The 20160-nt window shown below is 38.5% G+C and overlaps 1 protein-coding gene across 10 annotated transcripts in view; it reads right to left on the reverse strand.

Moving 5' to 3' along the window:
• Nucleotides 1-20160, reverse strand: part of BCAS3 (BCAS3 microtubule associated cell migration factor) — a 586592-nt gene that overhangs the window by 300748 nt on the left and 265684 nt on the right. For all 10 annotated transcript variants that reach the window (XM_059878411.1, XM_024980624.2, XM_059878412.1 and 7 more), the window contains 2 exons: nucleotides 19558-19723; nucleotides 16643-16743 (listed from right to left, as the gene is read on the reverse strand). In XM_059878411.1, the coding sequence (XP_059734394.1) occupies nucleotides 16643-16743; nucleotides 19558-19723 (267 nt within the window). The remainder of the gene's footprint in view (nucleotides 1-16642; nucleotides 16744-19557; nucleotides 19724-20160) is intronic.

Genomic DNA, 20160 nt, shown 5'->3' on the forward strand with positions numbered 1-20160 from the left:
GCTTATAAAGTATTGTGAATTGATGTCTTGGAAAGTAAAAAAAAAAAAAAAATCACTGTTTGGATTATTAAACTGCATTCAATAACCAATGTACACAAGTAGGCAAGAGGCCAAGTATTGAAAATGTATTGTTCTCTATCTCACCTACAATGGTACAGTTGAAGAGCAAAGAGTTTAACTATTCAGTCTAGTCTCCACAACAAAGTCCGACAAAACAAAAATAAAGGAGAGGTAGTTGTGGGACGTCCCTGGTGGTCTGGTAGCGAAGATTCCATGTTCCCAATGCAGGGGACCTGGGTTCAATCTCTGGTCAGGGAACTAGATCCTACATGCCACAAGAGTTTGCATGCCGCCACTAAGACCCAGCACAGCCAAACAAATTTTTTAAAGTATTTTAAAGGGCGGGGGGGGGACGGGATGGGGCGGTGCGGGGGAGTTGTTTGGAAATGGGAAAATGGCAAAAATCATTTTTTTTTTTTTTTTGCAAAGAGTTAATGCAGCTTCTTCCATGCTTCCCTTATTTATTATCTAGTTACATTCCTGATAAGACCAGATCATTATACAACAGGAAGAATTAAGTGCACATTTTCCCATGCCTAAGCAGAAGAGCAAAGTTCTCTTGGCATGGAGAGTTAAAAGCTTTTAGTTGTGGAAGACATCAACATTTTCAACTTATACTTTAGAATATAATTTAAAATCTTTTCAAACAATCATTAAGGACCCTTGATGTGTTCCATAAAATAGAGAAATTAAATGATTAAGATTTTTACCTCTAAATAAATCAGAAAACCCATAGAACCAAGAGGACTGGGGAAAGAATGAAACAGAAAATACTACCCTACAAGCACCATAGGGTTGTCTCCCTTTTCAAACACAAGAGAACACTTTTGAAGGCTGTTCTTTCCTATACTGCACAATGACGATAAGCTACCCCTTATCGTCAAGTCTTTGTCATTAGACACATGCAGGCGTTGCTGCTGCTGTTCAGTAGCTAAGTCACGTCCATCTCTTTGTGACCCATGAACTGCAGCAGGCCAGGCTCCTCTGCCCTTCACTATCTCCTGGAGTTTGCTCAAATTCACGTTCACGGAGTCAGTCCATCTCATCCTCCACCACCCTCTTCTGCTTTTCCCATCAGTTTTTATCAGCATCAGGGGCTTTTCCAATGAGTCAGCTCTTTGCATCAAGTAGCTAAAGTACTGGAGCTTCACATATATATATATATACACATACATACAGATACATGCAAGTATTACATAGGTAAAAAGATACAACAGTGGGTGGCTTTCTCATAATACTTTATCCACCATACATTAAAAAAGCAACAACAGCAAAAAAGGTTTCTGTACTTCCTTTGTGGCACAGTGATTAAGAACCCACCTGCCAATGTAGGGGACATGGGTTCGATCCCTGGTCAGGGAACTAGATTCCACATGCTGGGGGGCAACTAAGCCCATGCACCACAACTACTGAGCCCACATGCCACAGTTACTGAAGCCCTCACGCTTTAGAACCCATGCTCTGCAACAAGAGAAGCCACCACAGTGAGAAGCCCGGGCACCGCAACTAGAGTAGCTCCCGCTCGCTACAATGAGAGAGAGTCCACAGCAGCAATGAAACCCAGTGTAGCCATAAATAAATAAAATTTTAAGATAACATCAGAAACAAGAGTGGCAGAATGTTGTTAATTCTTCAAGCTGAGTAATATGTAGATTCATTATACTAGGCACTGTACTTCTGTGTATGTTTGAACATTTCCATAATAAAAAACTCTTAAGACTATTTCATGAATGGAAAAAACAGCAAATATTTTTTGACCTGCAGATGCACAAAGAGTCATCTTGATTCTTTCATGGCAAGACAAGGAAATGTGTGAAATATTCAGGACTATGTTGTTTTCTCACTGCATCATATACGTGAGAATCGCCCATACTGACTTTAGTTTACTGTAGAACATTTAATTTCTGTGCCGTGTAACAAACTGTATAGTTCATCCTTCCATTTTCCCTTCTTTCATCCTTTTGCTTCCTTCCTTTATTCCCTCCCTCCTCTTTCTTCCCCTCTCCCTCATTCCTTTTCTAAGAAATTCACCTGCCATAGGAACACAGACAGGTTCATTATAAACTTCAAAAAAATACAGAGTAAAAAACAAAAGGCTCACCAGAATAGTGGACAATGATTTCAATGATAATCTCAGAAAATCAAATGTCCTTCTGGCATGTCAGAAGTTGGGTTTCAGAGTCTTAAGGCAACTAACCATCAGAAAGAACTTCCAGAGGAAAGCCTTTCAGAATGCAGTGGACACCAAGAAATATCCCAATTCCCATAATTTACTAAGGGATTGAAGATGCTTGAAACAAACAGGTCTAAGAGAAATTTTCAATTTGCTTCAACAAATTAGAATTACTAAGTAAAGTTCTTTTTATAGCCTTGAAAATACTCACATTAAAACCTTACTAGTCAGGATGACCACTTAACAGAAGAGAAAGGATTTACCACAAATGTTTTCTCTTCACTGTCATTGTTTAAAATTGATTTATGTATTTTCACTTTTGGCTGCACTGAATCTTCATTGCTGCACATGGACTTCTCATTAAAGTGGCTTCTCTTGTGCAGAGCACAGACGCTGGGGTGCACAGGCTCAGTAGTTGTGGCTCGTGGACTTAGTCGCTCCACAGTACATGGAATCTTTCAGGTCCAGGAATCGAACCTGTGTCCCCTGCAATGGCAGGTGGATTCTTAAGCACTGGACCACCAGAAAAGTTCCTGTTGTTTGTTAACAATAAAGCTATGCCACCCGGCAGGATCTCAGTCATAAAGCCGTTGGAATACAGAGAGGCAAGAAAGACCTCAAAGGCGAACAAAAATACTATTTCTGTAAATGCCACCCACAATGCTAATCTATAGTTATTTTTTATTCTATCTAAGGTAATGTGTCAAGCTTTTTGGATGAATTCGCTCATTTAATCTAAAAACAATTTTATAAGGTGAACATGAAGTCACTCAGTCGTGTCCGACTCTTTGCAACCCCATGGACTGTAGCCTACTAGGCTCCTCTGTCCATGGGATTTTCCAGGCAAGAGTGCTGGAGTGGATTGCCATTTCCTTCTCCAAGGGATCTTCCCAACCCAGGGATCAAACCCGGGTCTCCCACATCATAGACAGACACTTTACCGTCTGAGCCACCAGGGAAGTCCATGTTAATGGTAGGTAAACTGAAGTCCAGAGAAAAGAAAGTACTTCGGGCCACACTTTACATTCTCTATAATATCCCTGAGGAATTCGAAGATTTCATTTTAGAAAATATTGGTTTGGTTTCATACTTAAAGGTATAAATGGCATAACCATAGAAGGACCACTGGCACCTAGAAAACATCCTTGGAAGGCAACAGAATGCCTAACCCCCAAATATTCCTTATAATCTCAGCTCTGACCCAAACTTGACATCACATAAGGGAAGTTCTGAGGCTCTTCATGTGGTTATAAAATACAAAGAAAGCACAGAAGAAAAGGCAAGAAACTAACGGCATAAAGGCAGTTCAGTGTTTCTCGTCTCTCCACCGACTTCCACAGAATCACATGGCAGAAAGCTTCCTGTCATATGACAACAATAAGGAGAACAGATTCAAACTGGAAAGGGACAATCAAGGGCATTCACCCACCACCCTGTGCCTTGGTCACTCAGTTGGTTACCTTCAGTAAGAAAGATTGTGAGAAAGAAATTTGTTTCTAAAAAGAAGTTGAGTGATGATCACGGTTTTTACATCATCAAAGCAAAAGTAAAGCTTTTGACTTAAATAATATGAGAATGCAAAGGGCAAGATAGACAAACAGAGGTACAGCTGAGAACTGAGCAGAAAGGCTTAGTTTCTCTTGTATTTTCTATTCTTCTGGACTAAGAACTAAAAGTTACCATGCAGTCAAAAAAGCCTGGCACATAGAGCGCAGCAGAAATTATTATTTTATTATTACTTAAAGGGCAGTGGCCAAGAGCAGCCCTTCTGTTAACAGCAAAGAGGTGCAGGTAAACACATAAGCAATGCCACCATGAAGTAGAGATTTTTGTTTTAACAAAATCTATATTTATATGATTATATTTCCTATGGATGAGAGCGGCTATAATTAATGGATTTCCCTCCTTCTCCTAATGCAGCCATTTGTCAATTCAAATACAGAATGTCCAATCAATTTTGATGTATTTAGTAAGCAATTTGTCAAATGGTGCTATAATCCAGTTAATATATTAATTCTTGGCATGGAGAGAGCTCTGCCATCTACATGGTTTTCCATAGCTCGTGTGGAGTGAAAAATCTGTGCTGGAACTCAATGGTCACTCTCCAGAGGTGACACCTCTGTGTCCGGGCATCAGGAAGCATGGCACAGTTCATCACTTAATAGGGAAGCTGCTTCGCTCAACTAGACACCTGGGGTCGACTGGACAGTGTAGCTGCCAGTTCACTGTACTAAACTGGGTGTCTCTGAGTGCCTGTGTGTCTCATACATTTAAAAAATTGATCAAGCCAACATACGTGACACTAAATGCAAAGTAAGCTTCTGAGAGAGGAACAAGGCTTTATTTATGAAATGTATGCATCTTAAACTTTAAAAATACTTTTATAATGTTTCTTCATATGAACTGGTAAAGAAGTGACTCTCAATCTTTTATTTTTCCTATCCCAATATCCTTCAGGTAAACGACTGATTCCTCTTAGTATTTAACAAGACACTGTACTAAGGCCACACAGGAACCAGTGGTCAAGATTCTTAGAAGACCGCCTTCAGTACACACAGTGTGATGCTCTGAACATGACAGTTTTCTTACTTCATTATTGGATAAGATATAAATATATATTTCATCCAATAGTCACTATGTTATCTCCATCTTTTTCCTACATCTGTCTATGTACTGGGGGCTGGAGAAAGAGAAGCAGAGATTTCAAGTAGGTGGCCCAAATTTATATGATAGAATGAATCTGGGTTAGACAGGTGAAGGAAGGATCAAATTCTTTCTCCAACTTTTTAGTGGGATATTCAATCCCTACCAGTTTGGGCAGAGCAGGGAATAGAAGAGAGATTTTCAGTGTATCACAGATAACTTCCATGGGCATGTTTGGCAAATACTTTCCAAAAATGATGAATCTATCCATTCACTGTATCCAAATCTTTCCATATTTCTCTATCAGGAAATGCACTAGCAGAGATGAAGGCAAATCCTTTCTAGAACACAAAACTGAAAAACAAGGCAAAAAAAATTTCATGTTGTATGACAGAAACCAGCACAACATGTAAAGCAATTATCATCCAATTAAAACTAAACTTTTTAAAAAACAGAAGAGAAAGAAAGAAAAGAGGAAAGGATATTGCATTCATATTCCAGACCTTAGGCTCCCCTTAGCCCATTTATGAACCATGAGCGAGCACACTGGCAGAGTGGTTCGGCACAAGGCTGTGTATTTAAAAACCTGCCGTGTACACTAGTCCTCCAGACTACCAGACGGCCCATTGTTCGATGTGTCTGCTGAGAAAGGTGCCCTATGTGTCAGAAAAGCACACTGAATCTTTTTCAATGACCCAGGGGGCAGAGGTCGCTTATTATAAATGGATAATGAGACCTAATGCAGTGCTCCGAGTATGGACAATGAAAGGGTCTATCCATAGCCCCTGGTGGATTGGTCATTCAGGCTTTTATTTCCTCGGCACACTTAATGGAGTCAAACAATTGACAGAAATTCTATAGAGAAGGCTGAAACTGGGAGAAACAACTGTATCCTAACCCTGATAGACAGATACAAATAGTGACCCTGAAATGGCGCCAGAACTCCCATCACCACTAACGCAGCAGACTGCTGTAGCATTCCCCCTAAATTCCCATTTAGTCATTTGTTAGCAATTAACCTTCCTGATGGAAGTGATGGCGCATCAAACTACAAGCTCCCACCAATATCAACCCACTACATTACTGAGGTGAGCAGATACAGACCATTCTCTTTTGGCCCCTTATTTTTGGAGAGAAGGGCAAACAGATCCCCCCACACCCTCCATCTTGCATCCCCACTACCCAATTAACAAAATGCACATTCAGAGGTATCAGTATCTGAACAGAAGAACCTTAAACTCTGGTAAAGTGAAAGTGTTAGTCGCTCAGTCATGTCCAACTCTTGGCAACTGCATGGACTGTAGCCTGCCAGGCTCCTCTGTCCATGGAATGCTCCTGGCAAGAATACTGCAGTGGGTAGCCATTCCCTTCTCCAGGAGATCTTCCCAACCCAGGGATTGAACCCGGGTTTCCTGCATTGCAGGCAGATTCTTTACCATCTGAGACACTAAACTCTGGTGGGACAGAGTAAATGACATCAGAAGCAGTGGTACTCCAGGATTAGAGGCTTTATGATCAATAGATTACTTTTCTTTAATCTATCAGAAGCAATGTTCTACCCAGCCAAATCTGCCAATTCAATGGCAATGAATATTAACAGCATAAATGGAAACAAATATACTCAACTGTACCTGGGGAAAAAAAGCAAGTCATAAAACAACTTAAAGGAACACTAAGTTGTAATAACACTCATAATTTTGTAAAATGAAAAAAGACATCTAAAAGAACAAAACAACCCTCTGTAATAACTTTTCTTTTGTTTCATTCCAATTTTAAAAAACAATTATAACAGGATGGTGGTGTGACATAAGAACTTTTTCCCTCTCATATGATGAACACTAAAGCAAATGACAGAAATAATAAGACTTAATTAAAAATGAAGTCTAGGTCATTATGTTGTAATAGAAAGGACTTTTGATGCTAGAACCTCTCAACAATAAATAATGAGAAACCCAACCAACTATTCCACAGGTATGAAGATCTATGTAAAGATATAGGTATCAATAAAAAGCATGTATCCCATGAACACAAGGGGAAAGAAAGTAAACTGAACTTTTTGATAAACTATATATTTTCATTGAGGAAGAAAATGTATTGAATTTCATAATGTTCCTCAAGTTATACAGCATATATATGGCCAAATTCAAGGTCAATATTTCTCAAACAGATAATATGTCTCTTGGAGAAAAACACCATTTCACTAAAATCATTTCTCTAAGGAAGGACATATGTCAGTTGATAAAATTAAGTATAAATAAGAGAATCCACCGAATATAATTCAATATGAAGTGGTGTTTTAAGTACTGCAGATATTCAGACCTAGATAGAGTAGTATGACACACCCAATGACCCAACAATGGACTATAAATACTCTATAAATAAGCCCTACATTACAAGTTTCCTCTACAGGAGAAAAACATTTCTTTCTTTCCCCTTCCACCCTACCAACTCTTGGGCAAATATTTATTATGGACAATGCAAGGAAATATTGTTGAGTACCTCTACCATACTTGGTACATACCACAACAGCGATGCAATCCAGGATGTTAGGTTAAATCTAACGTGGCACTCTGAAGAGAGCGGCTCTGAAAATTACTGCACGTTTAATTGCTTTTCCAGGGCACTGATGATGACCATGGTAGAGGAGACCAGTACTTTTTTCATCCTTTTTTTTTACCAGTATCTTCAAAATAGATCACCATTGTATTGTAAAACCAATAAAACGAGATAGTAAAATACTCTAAACATGTCTTCACTCTAAACCTAAAAGTGTGATTTTATTACAAGGAAAAACATTTCCTATTTTTACTCTCACAGTTGTAGCTGGTAGGCCAGCAGGATAAAATTTAGGTCAGAATCAAGATCTCTAGAATCTAACCTTAAACATGCTGCCTACTTGCATTTTTCATAGTTCTAAAGTTGCTCAGTCGTGTCTGACTCTTTACAACCCCATCGACTGCAGCCCACCAGGCTCCTCTCTCCATGGCATTCTCCAGGCAATAATATTGAAGTGGGCTGCCATTCCTTTCTTCAGGGGATCTTTCCAACCCCGGGATCAAACCTGGCACTCCTGCACTGCAGGCAGATTCTTTACCATCTGAGCCACCAGCAAAGTTCTTCAAGCCCTTCACAGTTCTAGGTAAAAGACAAATGTCAACACTAGCTTTAGGTATTATCTACTTCATTATACATAAAGACTTAAACAAAAGTGCTAGTGAAGTCCAAGTGATCAGTAAAACAACATTTTTTAAAAGTCAATATGTCAATAGACAGTCCAGCTATTCAAAAGTAACATTTCAGGTGGATTTTTTGAGTGATTTACATTGAGTTTTTAAATTTTATGCTGTCTATACCATAATGAAACCTCATCTCTTCCCTCTAAATTCTCTCTAGGATAAAATTATTTCAGAGAAAGTTTACATCAGTGACTGATTATAATCCAAAAAATCTCAGAAAGGAGCTCGTCTATAAATACACATATGGAGTATACATAGAGGGAGTTTCTGAGTTATCTCCAAGAACCTACTGAATATTACCACCAGCCTACATTACTTTGCCAACAAAGGTCCTTATAGTCAAAGCTATGGTTTTTCCAGTAGTTATGTATGGATGTGAGAGTTGGACCATAAAGAAGTCTGAGTGCCAAAGAATTGATGCTTTTAAACTGTGGTGTTGGAGAAGACTCTTGAGAGTCCCTTGGACTGCAAGGAGATCAAACCAGTCAATCCTAAAGGAAATCAGTCCTGAATATTCATTGGAAGGACTGATGCTAGGGCTGAAGCTCCAATACTTTGGCCAGCTGATACAAAGAGCCAACTCACTGGAAAAGACCTTGATGCTGGGAAAGACTGAAGGCAGGAGAAGAGGACGAGATAGTTGGATGTCATCACTAACTCAATGGATGTGAGTTTGAGCAAGCTCTCAGAGATAGTGAAGGACAGGGAAGCCTGGCATGCTGCAGTCCATGGGGTCTCAAAGAGTCAGACGTCACTGAGTGACTGAACAACAACAAATATACTACATACACCAAAACAGAGGCAACACCGTAATCAGCAGTTCTTTCTCCTATTCAGGGCAATATATTTCTCTTAATGTTTCAGTGAATGATAGAACCTTTTGTTCAAGCCCGTCATCCATTTCTCTCTACTTTTCTTCAGTAACCTCATATAGTCCCAAATCATACAGATACAACTTGTTCAATTTCTCCAAAATTCAGCCACTTCTCTCCATCCCCACTAAGAATTAACTTCTTCCTTCTTTAATCAGCCCTAAGCAAAAGGCTATTTTTTGAACCATCCATAACAAAGCTTAAAAATAAACAAAGAAAGAACAAAATTTATTCCAAGGAACTTGAGAAGGCAAAAGGAGAAGAGGGCGGCTGAGGATTAGATGGTTGGATGGCATCACCAATTCAATGGACATGAACTTGGGCAAACTCCAGGAGATGGTGAGGGACAGAGAGGCCTGGTGTGCTGCAGTCCATGGGGCTGCAAACAGTCAGACACAACTTACTGACTGAACACCACCAACAACAGCTTGAGTATCTCTTAGGAATAGAGAATAATCCACTACTCAGTAATGTGAAACTACAACTGCCCAGCATCCTATCAAAAATCATTAGGTACACAAAGAAGCAGGAAGGCACACCAAGAAGAAAAAAATCAGTCAATAGAAAAACTCCCCAGCAATACCAGGGTGAAAAGAGTGAGCACACAAGGATTCTACAGCAACTATTACAAAATAAATGTTCTATATGTTCAAACATGTACATGACGAAGAAAGAAATGAAAGCTATAAAAGAACATCCAGATGGCACTGGATGAAAAATATGGTATCTGAAATGACAAATGTGTTGAATAAAACAGCACACTAGACAGAGCAGAAGAGATGATAATATATATATAAATACACAGAAACACAAACTATACAAAATCAAACAGAGTGAGGGAAAGAGAATTTTTTTTTTTACTATTAAACCTTTTATTTTTTAACTTTACAATATTGTACTGGTTTTTGCCATATATCAAAATGAATCCGCCACAGGTATACATGTGTTCCCCATCCTGAACCCTCCTCCCTCCTCATACCATCCCTCTGCATCATCCCAGTGCACCAGCCCCAAGCATCCAGTATCGTGCATTGAACCTGGACTGGCGACTCGTTTCATATATGATATTATACATGTTTCAATGCCATTCTCCCAAATCATCCCACCCTCTCCCTGAAAGAGAATTTTTTAACTGAGCAAATATCAAGGGGTGAACATACATATAACTGCAGTCAGAAAAAGAGCAAAGAGGAATGAGAGAAAAAAATGTGAAGATATAACTGCATTAAACTTTTCAAATCTGATGAAAACTAAAATCCCACAAATCAAAGAATCTCCAAGGAGAAGAACACCATGCTACAATTTTATGATTTAATTACTTTTCCACTCTGATCTTTACTATTTCCTTTCTTGTGCTATAATTCGCTCTACTTTTGCTAGTTTCCGAATATGAAAGCGGACGCCACTGATTTTGTTTTATAACATGTGCATTTAGTCTGATCAATTTCACCCTGAGTACCACTTTAGTGCCATCCCACAAACTTTTCCTTTTTTCTCCATAGTTTTTATTTTTAAATAACTATAGATTCCTATCAAGTTGCTGAAATAGTACAACGAAGGTTTGCACACACTTCACCTAGTTTCAAAACCAGGAAAGTATCATTGGTACAACCCAGCGGCCTTATTCAGATTTCACTAGTTTTACATACACTCATTTTGTGGTGAGAGTGTGAGGGGGGTGTTTAAATGTAATTCTATTCCGTTTTATCACACACGTTTATCTGTATAATCTCTGCTTCAATCAAGATATAGAACTGTTCCGTCAAAGATCTACTGAATTCTTTATGGTCATATTCAACCCTCCCTCATACTCTGTCTCTCTACAGGATGCCCTTGAGAATCATCCAACTTGTGGCATGTATTTATACTTCAACCTACTATTCTTTTCTCCCTGAATAGTAGTCTCGGATAGGGGTGTGTTCTCTTTTTATTTTCATTCAGCTAAAAATATCCTAATTTCCCCTTTGATTTCTCCTATGAACCATGTATCATGTAGAAGTGTACTGTTTACTTTCCATATATTTGTAGATTTTTCCAGAGATCTGTTAATCATTTCTAATTTAATTCCATCGTGGTCGCAGAATATACATACTTCGTATAACTTGAAAGCTTTGAAATTTATTGAGACTTGTTCTATGGCCCGGAAGACGGTCTGTATTTGTCAATGCTCCTTGTGCACGGGAAAAGAATGCACACACTACTGTTGTTGGTGGAGTGCTCCACTTTGTCTGATAGTAATGCAGCAAGTGAGAGTTTAAAGTGGGTTTTCCCAGACTAGTGGTTGCCAAGGGAGTGGGGATTGAGGCAGAATGGAGTTAGCGGATATAAGCTTTTATATATAAATGCGTAAACACCAAGGTCTTACTCAAGAGCACCGAGAACTGTACTGAGTATCTGATGATAAATCATAATGAAAAAGAATATTTTAAAAAGGAGTGTATATATATGTATCAATATAACCAAATCCCTCTGCTGTAAAACAGAAATTAACACATTATAAAGCAACAGCTGTTGCAGTTCTTCAGTTGCTAAGTCATATCTGACTCTGCAACCCCATGACCTGCAGCAAATACATGTCAATAAAAATCAACTATATATCAATAAAAAAATATTGATTAAAAAAAGTGGGTTTCTCCTAAGCAGCATATAACTGGGTTTTATTTTTTGACCCAACTTGACAATTTCTGACTTGTCCGGTATTCAGGCCATTTATAACTAACATGAGTACTGATGATGCTTAGGGTTACATCAACTTGCTTATTCTTAACATTTTACTTCCTTTTTCAGCACTTAGGTTTGCTTTTTATTTCATCATACATCTTTAACAACACAGTTTGCCTCCAAATAATGTTGAAGTCACACATACAATAAAAACCTTACAATAGTATAGTTCCATTTCCCCCTCTCCTGGGTTTTATACTACTGTTGTCACACACACACATGTGTTTTAAAGACCACAGTACATTCACACTATTTTTATGTTAACAGTCAATTATATTTGAAAGATAGTTAAATAATTAACAAAAACCCCATATACAGGCCTTAACCATTTTCACTGTGTATCAAAGCTATACTTCCCTTGCATGATCCTTTGTTACCATTTAACAAAGAAAACTCAGTAAACTTGGGGAGGAACTTCTCACATACCCATGGATTATCTTAGAAGTTCAAAGCCTGACCTATCCCCAACAAAGCTAGTTAATGTCAGCAACTTAAAAACACTGCTGCTGCCAAATCACCTGAAAGAAAAGGAGGAAACATTATTTTTTGCCCAAATAAAACTTCCCCAGTTTAACTCCGTAAGCCCTGTTTTTAATTTACAATTTGGGAAGCTCGGAAACAGACTAAAGAAAAAGTATTATCTACTTTGGGATCACATTCAAAGCTGGTTGATATCTGCTAGTCTCGTTTTTGTTTTTGGCAAAGGTATACACTGAAATAAAATGCCTATTTTAGAAAAAGTAACTATAGTTATGTATTTGTTCTGAAGGAAAAAAAAAATACTGTTACCACAAAAATCACTAATCATCACTACTGTAATCTTTTATAAACGATTCCTAAGATTTCTTATGACCCAAGCAGAACTTTTTTTTTTAATATTAGATTCTTAACTTTTACCCTCACTGAGCTAGACAGCAAGATGAGACTACCATCTGCATATATTCTTTACACACATAAACTAATCAATCTACTCAAACCATAGGACTTTTTTGGCTTATTCTAAACAGCAATTTCTTATGGCTCACCCTAATAACAAAGAAGTAAATTCCACCTCCAAAGTGACCTTGTAAGGGGCAGGTTCATATGAGTCAATTTATACACCAAAATTGCTCAAAATTGAATTCCATTCAATTAGTATGGGTAGTAAATGTGACTAGAGTTAAGAATACAAAATTTGGAGTTTTCACTTACTTGACTATATTTAGGTAAGAAGTCTTTAAAGTTCAGGCACACTTCCCTTTCCCTGCCCATCAGTGACCCTTAGGCCACATATGCAGAACTTCTGTTTATCAACTAGCAGTGTACTTGTTATGATTACAGGGCTGGAAGGGGAGGTGGGGATTCCTTGCTAAACATCCTGCTCTCCTAGTCTCTTCTCCCTGCGACAAAGTGTCTTTTGCATTTCCATTTACATCATTCTTTGTCCAGTATTATTACAACTTCCGGAGTTTGTACAAGTCTACTTCACTTGATCCACAGATTCAGACACAACCAATGAAAATGCTGGTGACCCTAGAGAAGTTTGCATTACAGTTTTACTCCAAATGATTATATTTGAAGATACTTTCAGTACTATATTATCAATAGTCTGCAGATTTTCAACATGGTCAAGTAAAACAAAAACTTCCTGCCGCCAGGTTCAATATCATCTTTTCAAATGGTTTCAGTAAGGGAAATGGAGAGAAGGCAAGAAGGTAGTAAGAAAGTCTTCTTCAGGAGGTTCTAACCTGCATAAAGATGGGCTTAACAGATGGGCAGGTAAAGGTATTCTCTCTAAACCGGCTCTAGCGTTGCTTTAACCAATTATATTTCAGCTTTTACTCCTCTGATGCAGATGTCCATGTCTTGAATGTTTAATTTCTTCAGTCATGAAATATACTAGTTTGTCCAGGACTCTAAATCAAACAGCCTTTTTATTTAAAAAAAAAAAAAATTTATTTGACTGCACTGTGGCAGGTGGGATCTTCACCGTGTCATTCTAGATCTTTCATTGCGGCACACAGACTACGGCTGTGAAGTGTAGGCTCAGTAGTTGTGGTACTGTGGGCTTAGTTGCTCCGCGGCATGTGGGATCTTACTTCCCCAACCAGGAATCAAACCTATGTTCCCTGAATTGCAAGGCAGATTCTTAACCCCCGGACCACCAGGGATGTCCAATAGTCTTTCTTTACGTAAGAAAACGTGACTTCAAAATTCAGGCTAAATCTGTGTCTCTGCTGTCAATGTAAAGAAGTGATATAATAATTATTACAGACTTACCTATCTCTGAGGTGTTTTACAAATTAAGTTATATCTATAGTAACATTTCACTAGATAAGAGGAAACATAACAATTATGTAACCTAGATATAGGACATGCATATTAAGTCTGTCACTTAGACAACAGATCTGGCAGCAAGGTCAAGATCACAGATTCAGAATAGGTATTCCATTGTTAAGTCCTTGAAGTCTATTAATTGAAAATATTTCTTATTTATTTCTGAAATAAGAAATAAAGGTTCAGAATGATGCTTAGCATCACTGCACTGACCACAGTAACATGTTTATAGAGCAAGTATTATTATTGATACTTTATACTTAGCAAGTTAATGAGAGGTGGTCTGGAACTAGAAACTTGGCCTTTTCATCCTTATTCCTATGCTAGTCCATCTGGAATTCAAAACATCTAACATGACATGCATTATATTATGTTCTTTATTTAGAAATCAAACAATCATCAGTGACTACTTCAAATTGCCTAATTTTGTCCTAGTCCAACTGCGCAACATCTCACAGGTTTATTCTGTCTTCTCTGTAAAAGCCTTAACTGATGCCCTCCCATCCTGCTCCAGTATCACGTAGCCGCCACACCTCTTCCCTACTCCTGAACCTCTTCTTACAACACTGCCAGTGTATTCTTTCTAATGTAAAATTCTGATGGTGTTGTTGCAATGTTTGAAAACGACTGACAGCTTGGGCTACAATGGTGGTTCTTCAGTCATGCAGCTGGGGGGTTTTGTAGTTCTAAGAATTGGACAAAGGTGTTTAGAGCTGTTAAAATAAAGTTAGCTTAACTCACTGGAACAAATAAGTCAAGGAATAGAGATAGCTGCATTTTTTTCTTTTTAATTTTGCCTGTATCTTTTTCTACACATTTGGAACTTGCTACTATTTGTCTACTATAACAGACCTGTCAAAATAACTAAAGAGGACTTTCCTGGTGGTCCAGTGGTAAAGAATCTGCCTGCCAATGCAGGGAACACGAGTTCAATCCCTGGTCTGGGAAGAGCCCATATGCCACAGGGCAACTAAGCCCATGTGAAACAACTCCTAGGGCACTAGCATGCCCTAGAGCCCGTTCTCTGCAACAAGAGAAGCCAGTCCAACGAGAAACCTGCACGTGGCTGTGAGAGAGTAGCCCCTGCTCATCTCAGCCAGGGGAAGCCCGCCTGCAGCAATCCAGACCCAGGGCAGCCAAAAGTAAATACATACAAAGTATATTTTAAAATAACTAAACAAAGAAAACTGGTATTAGTGCTGAAATAGTCAACTATACTTAATTCAACAATTAACTATTTTTACCTCTGTAGAGAGGTATGGGAAAATGTTCTTATAAACACTGACATTATATATCAATATATGTTTTTTCCAAGTCATATGATAGAGTTAAATATATGCTGAGATAACCTAGAACCTAAGAACTTTTATATACTCTGCTTCTTAAACCAGAAAACCGGAATCCCATGGACGGCGGAGCCTGGTGGGCTCCCATCTATGGGGTCGCACAGAATCGGACACGACTGCAGCGACTTAGCAGCAGCAGCATCCCTCTGTAAACAATTTAGCAACTTAAGCCACTGCCTTCACAATTACATGTATAACCCTTCACTGATGACCTGTCTCACTTTCTTCTACGTTTTGATAAAACATCTGTCTCCTGAATTAGATACTGAATTCACTGAGGACAGAAGGAACATACTACTCTCATTTAAACCATGAGTTACTGACACAGAGACGTCATTCAATAAATACATGCTGGAAGAATCAGTGAATTCAATCATATAATAGAAATGAAACCGCCAATTACTTGTTACAGTTATGGAGCTTCATAACTTTAGTGCAAAAGTCAGTACACTTTCTCTGTTTCCAGTATAACATATCACACATTATAAACATAAAATTGTTTTACAAATTTTTTACTTCATACTGTATAATACAACCAGGCAAGAAAATAAGTCTGATAGAATAAAACTCCATTAAAAACATGTCAGTGTTGATTTACAGAAAACTTCCTAAAAGCATACAGTACTCAGAGCCATCTAGTTAAATTAAGGATTCAGTGAATTCTACAGAATTGCACTATAACTGTAAAGAATTTTTAATTCTATGACCGTAAGCTGAATAATAAATATTCAATTATCTATTCCAGTCTCACCTACAAAGAAGGCTATTTCTAGTTCAATGCATACTTTTTTCTCCTTAAGTAAAAACAGAACCCAGATCAAAAGTAAACAAAATCCTTATGGAGCTGCAATCACTACCTCAATGTTGCAAAAAAATCCTACAAAGCAAAAAGCCTGCTAATATAATTTCCACAGCAAAAAGTGTGTAACTTCTTTTTATGTCAGAAATAGATTCCAATTTTATGAAACTTTATTATATCCTAGAATCCTTATTTAAAAAAAAACTTTTGGGGAATACCCACCAGATATTCTCTATCAATTTATATAAAAGTAAGGGTATATGTCATGACCAGGGAACATGAACATCCAGAGGCATAATTAATGTGTGCTAAAGCTTATGATGTATCATATTAAAATATCTTCCTTGCCTCCATCAGATTGTTTATGGCCTCTGGCCTATGTACCACTGGTAATATGCATGGTTGCATTAAAAGTCAGCATTTTAAGATGAAAGCTCAAAATAGTGTATGGAAGGAAAAAATCAAGAACTACTCACAGCCAGCAAGCAGGAACTGATAATACTGTACTGCATCTGCAGCGAGGAGCAGAGGGTGGTTTGCATTAAATGGTGGCTGCAATTCATTCCATTGAGGAGTTCTAAGGAAATAACAGAAGATTATTAATATTCAGGCTTAATAGATGGAATATAAATCATTATCACTGTCACCACTTATAGACACTGATATAAATTCACACTATCGTTTTAATCATCAAAATGAACTTGTTAGAGTGCTGAAACCTGAAACACAAAGCCATCTGCTTAGGAAGAATAAAAAGGTGGCAGTGAGTCATACAAATTACATAGAGTCAATATTAGTTTAATAGCAGACGACCCTGCAACATAATAGACAAGACATTCAAAACACTGAACAGAGAGGAAGTGTGAAACTCAAATGTCACAACTAATTTTTACCTAATTTCTGACAATTGTTAGCGTTTCTGACAATTGTTAGCGCCCTCTATTCTTAGAATATATTTACATTTAAAATAAAATAAAGCAGAAAATAATGGTTAAAAAAACACAGTTAATGGTGGGCTTATTAAAGACCTGATTATCATGAGTTCCAAAATAAGCCACTTATTTCAATGATGGTGCACTAATTTTAATTAGATCTGCCCACTCCTAAATAGCTTGACACATAAGATATTGATCAGATCAATCCAGTGCAGTCAAGTAGTAGGAAAGAGTGCTGGAGCCGCCAAAAATCAATACAAGAATATTTTTAAATGTCAAAAAGAGTGAGATCATTTTCATATGAATTTTTGTCTGTTTCCTTCCATACATAGCTTCCCTGATGGCTCAGACAGTAAAGAATCTGCCTATAATGCAGGAAACACAGGTTCGATCCCTGGGTCGGGAAGATCCCCTGGAGCAGGCGATGGCAATCCACTCCAGTATTCTTGGTGAGAAATCCCATAGACAGAGAGGCTACAGTTCATGGGGTCTCTGAGCTGGACACAACTGAGCAACTAATACTTCCACACACATCAGGACCAATTTTCTCTGTCTCTCCTGTACCAGTATACACTATACTGAATGGGTTTTGTCCTATATCTTATTTCTCCCTCTTTACACTAGATTATAAAAGTTCTAATGACTATGTACTTTCAAGGAGGACTCTGATTTTAATAAGCATTTTTACAGTGATGAGCCATTTTATCTTGGGGAATCACTTTATTTATTATTATTATTTTAATATTTATTTACTTGGCTAATATTCTTAGGAGCATAATTCTTGACAGCTAAACAGTGGCAATGTCCATCAACTGATGAATGGATAAACAAAGCGTGGTATATCCATATAAATCACTTGGCCATAAAAAAAGGAATGAAGTTCTGCTACATGCTTAACATGGCTGGGCATTAAAAACACTGCACTAAGCGAAGGAAGTCAGAAGCAATAGGTCACATTTTGTATGATTCCATTTACATGAATGTCCAGAGTAGGCAAATCCAAAGACACGAGGTAAACTGGTATTGCCTAGGGCTGAAGGGTTGAAGGAAGATGGTTGGAGGGGAGTGATTACTAACAGATATGGGGTTTCTTTGGAGGGTGATGAAAACTGACTGTGGTGGTCCAGTGGTTAAGAATCCATCTTCCAATGCAGGGGATGTGGGTTCTATCCATGGTTCAGGAATTAAACTCCAACATGCTGCAGGGCAACCAAGCCCATGCACCACAAGAGAAGCCCTCATGCTGCAATGAAGACCCCATCACCCTCAAAAAATTGACTGTGGTGATGGGTGCAAAACCAGGTGAAAATTCATGTTAAGTGACTGAATTGTATTATACGCATTAAATATAAATTATATCTCAATTTAAAAAGGAATGAATTATCAAAAAAATGCAACAAGAGGCATTTGTTGTTCAGTCACTCAGTTGCATCCAACTCTTTGCGATCCCATGGACTGCAGCACGCCAGGCTACCCTGTCCTTCACTATCTCCCGGAGTTTGCTCAAACTCATGTCCGTTGAGTCTGTGATGCCATCCAACCATCTCATCTTCAGTCACCCCCTTCTTCTCTTGCTGTCCATCTTTCCCAGCGATCAGGGTCTTTTCCAATGAGTCAATTCTTCGCATCAGGTAGCCAAAGTAATGAAGCTTCAGCTTCAGCATTAGTCTTCCCAGTGAATATTCAGGGTTGATTTTCTTTATGATTGACTAGTTTGATCTCCTTGCAGTCCAAGGGACTCTCTCTCAAGAGTCTTTTCCAACACCACAGTTCAAAAGCATCAATTCTTTGGCGCTCAGCCTTCCTTATGATCCAACTCTCACATCCATACGTGACTACTGGAAAAATCATAGCTTTGACTAGACAATAAGAGGGATAAATCAAAATAATTTTGCTGGGAGAAAGAAGACAAAAAGAGTATTCGCTCTGATTCTATTTATATAAAATTCTAGAAATTAATAAACTGACCTACAGTGACAGACAGCAGACCAGTGGTTGCCTAGGGCTCAGTGGGTAAAGTAGGAATGAAGGGGGGCAAGAGGAAAGATTACAAAGAGGCATAAGAAAATATCTGAGGTGAGGATATATTCATAATGTGGGGCTTCACAGATGGCATAGGGATAAAAGAATCCGCTTGCAATGCAGAAGATATGGGAGACACAGGTTTGATCCCTGAGCCGGGAAGATCCCCTAGAGAAGGAAATGGCAACCCACTCCAGTATTCTTGCCTGGGAAATCCCATGGACAGAGGAGCCTTGAGGGGCTACCGTCGATGGGATCGCAAAGAGTGGGACACGACTTAGCAACTAAACAACAATGTGTTTATAATGTTAATCATGGTGATGTTTCACAGCTGTATACATATGTCAAACCTTATCAAATTGTACACTTTTAATATTTTATACCTCAACAAAGTTGAGTTTTTTTTTTTAATAAAAAACAAAGAGAGATACTACCTAACCAGAGTCCAGCTGGCTCGAGGAGATGTCATCATTTCCAGTGGGGTGTCATCACTGATCTTGGGGGCGGTGCTTAGTGGTCGTGGCTCCATCACGTGCTCCACTAAGGTCCCATAGCAGCTAATAATGTAGAGGGATTCAACTACAACTTGTTTGGACTGATCTACAAACAGAAAAACAGATGCTGGATATGTGATAATGGCATAAAAGAAGAGCTTCATTTTTACAGGTTACTGACCCTTCAATCTATTCCTGAGGCTGGCTGCAAAAATAAGGCGGCAGAAACTTTCACATGGTGCCCGCTCCTTGTCTAAAGTTTATTCTTATAGTAGATGCTAATAAATATGAAGGGCTTCTTCAGTGACTTAGCAGGTAAAGAATAGGTCTGCAATGCAAGAGACGCAGGAGATGCAGGTTCGATACCTGGGTCAGGAAGATCCCCTGGAAGTGGAAATGGCAACCCACTCCAGTATTCTTGCCAGGCAAATCCCACGGACAGAGAAGCCTGGTGGGCTACAGTCCATAGAGTCTCAAAGAGTCGGATACGACTTAGCGACTGAGCACAACAATAATGAACATGAAAAGGTCTTTGCTATCAAA

The sequence above is a fragment of the Bos taurus genome, chromosome 19 (assembly GCF_002263795.3).
Source record: "Bos taurus isolate L1 Dominette 01449 registration number 42190680 breed Hereford chromosome 19, ARS-UCD2.0, whole genome shotgun sequence".
NCBI classification, from domain to species: domain Eukaryota; kingdom Metazoa; phylum Chordata; class Mammalia; order Artiodactyla; family Bovidae; genus Bos; species Bos taurus.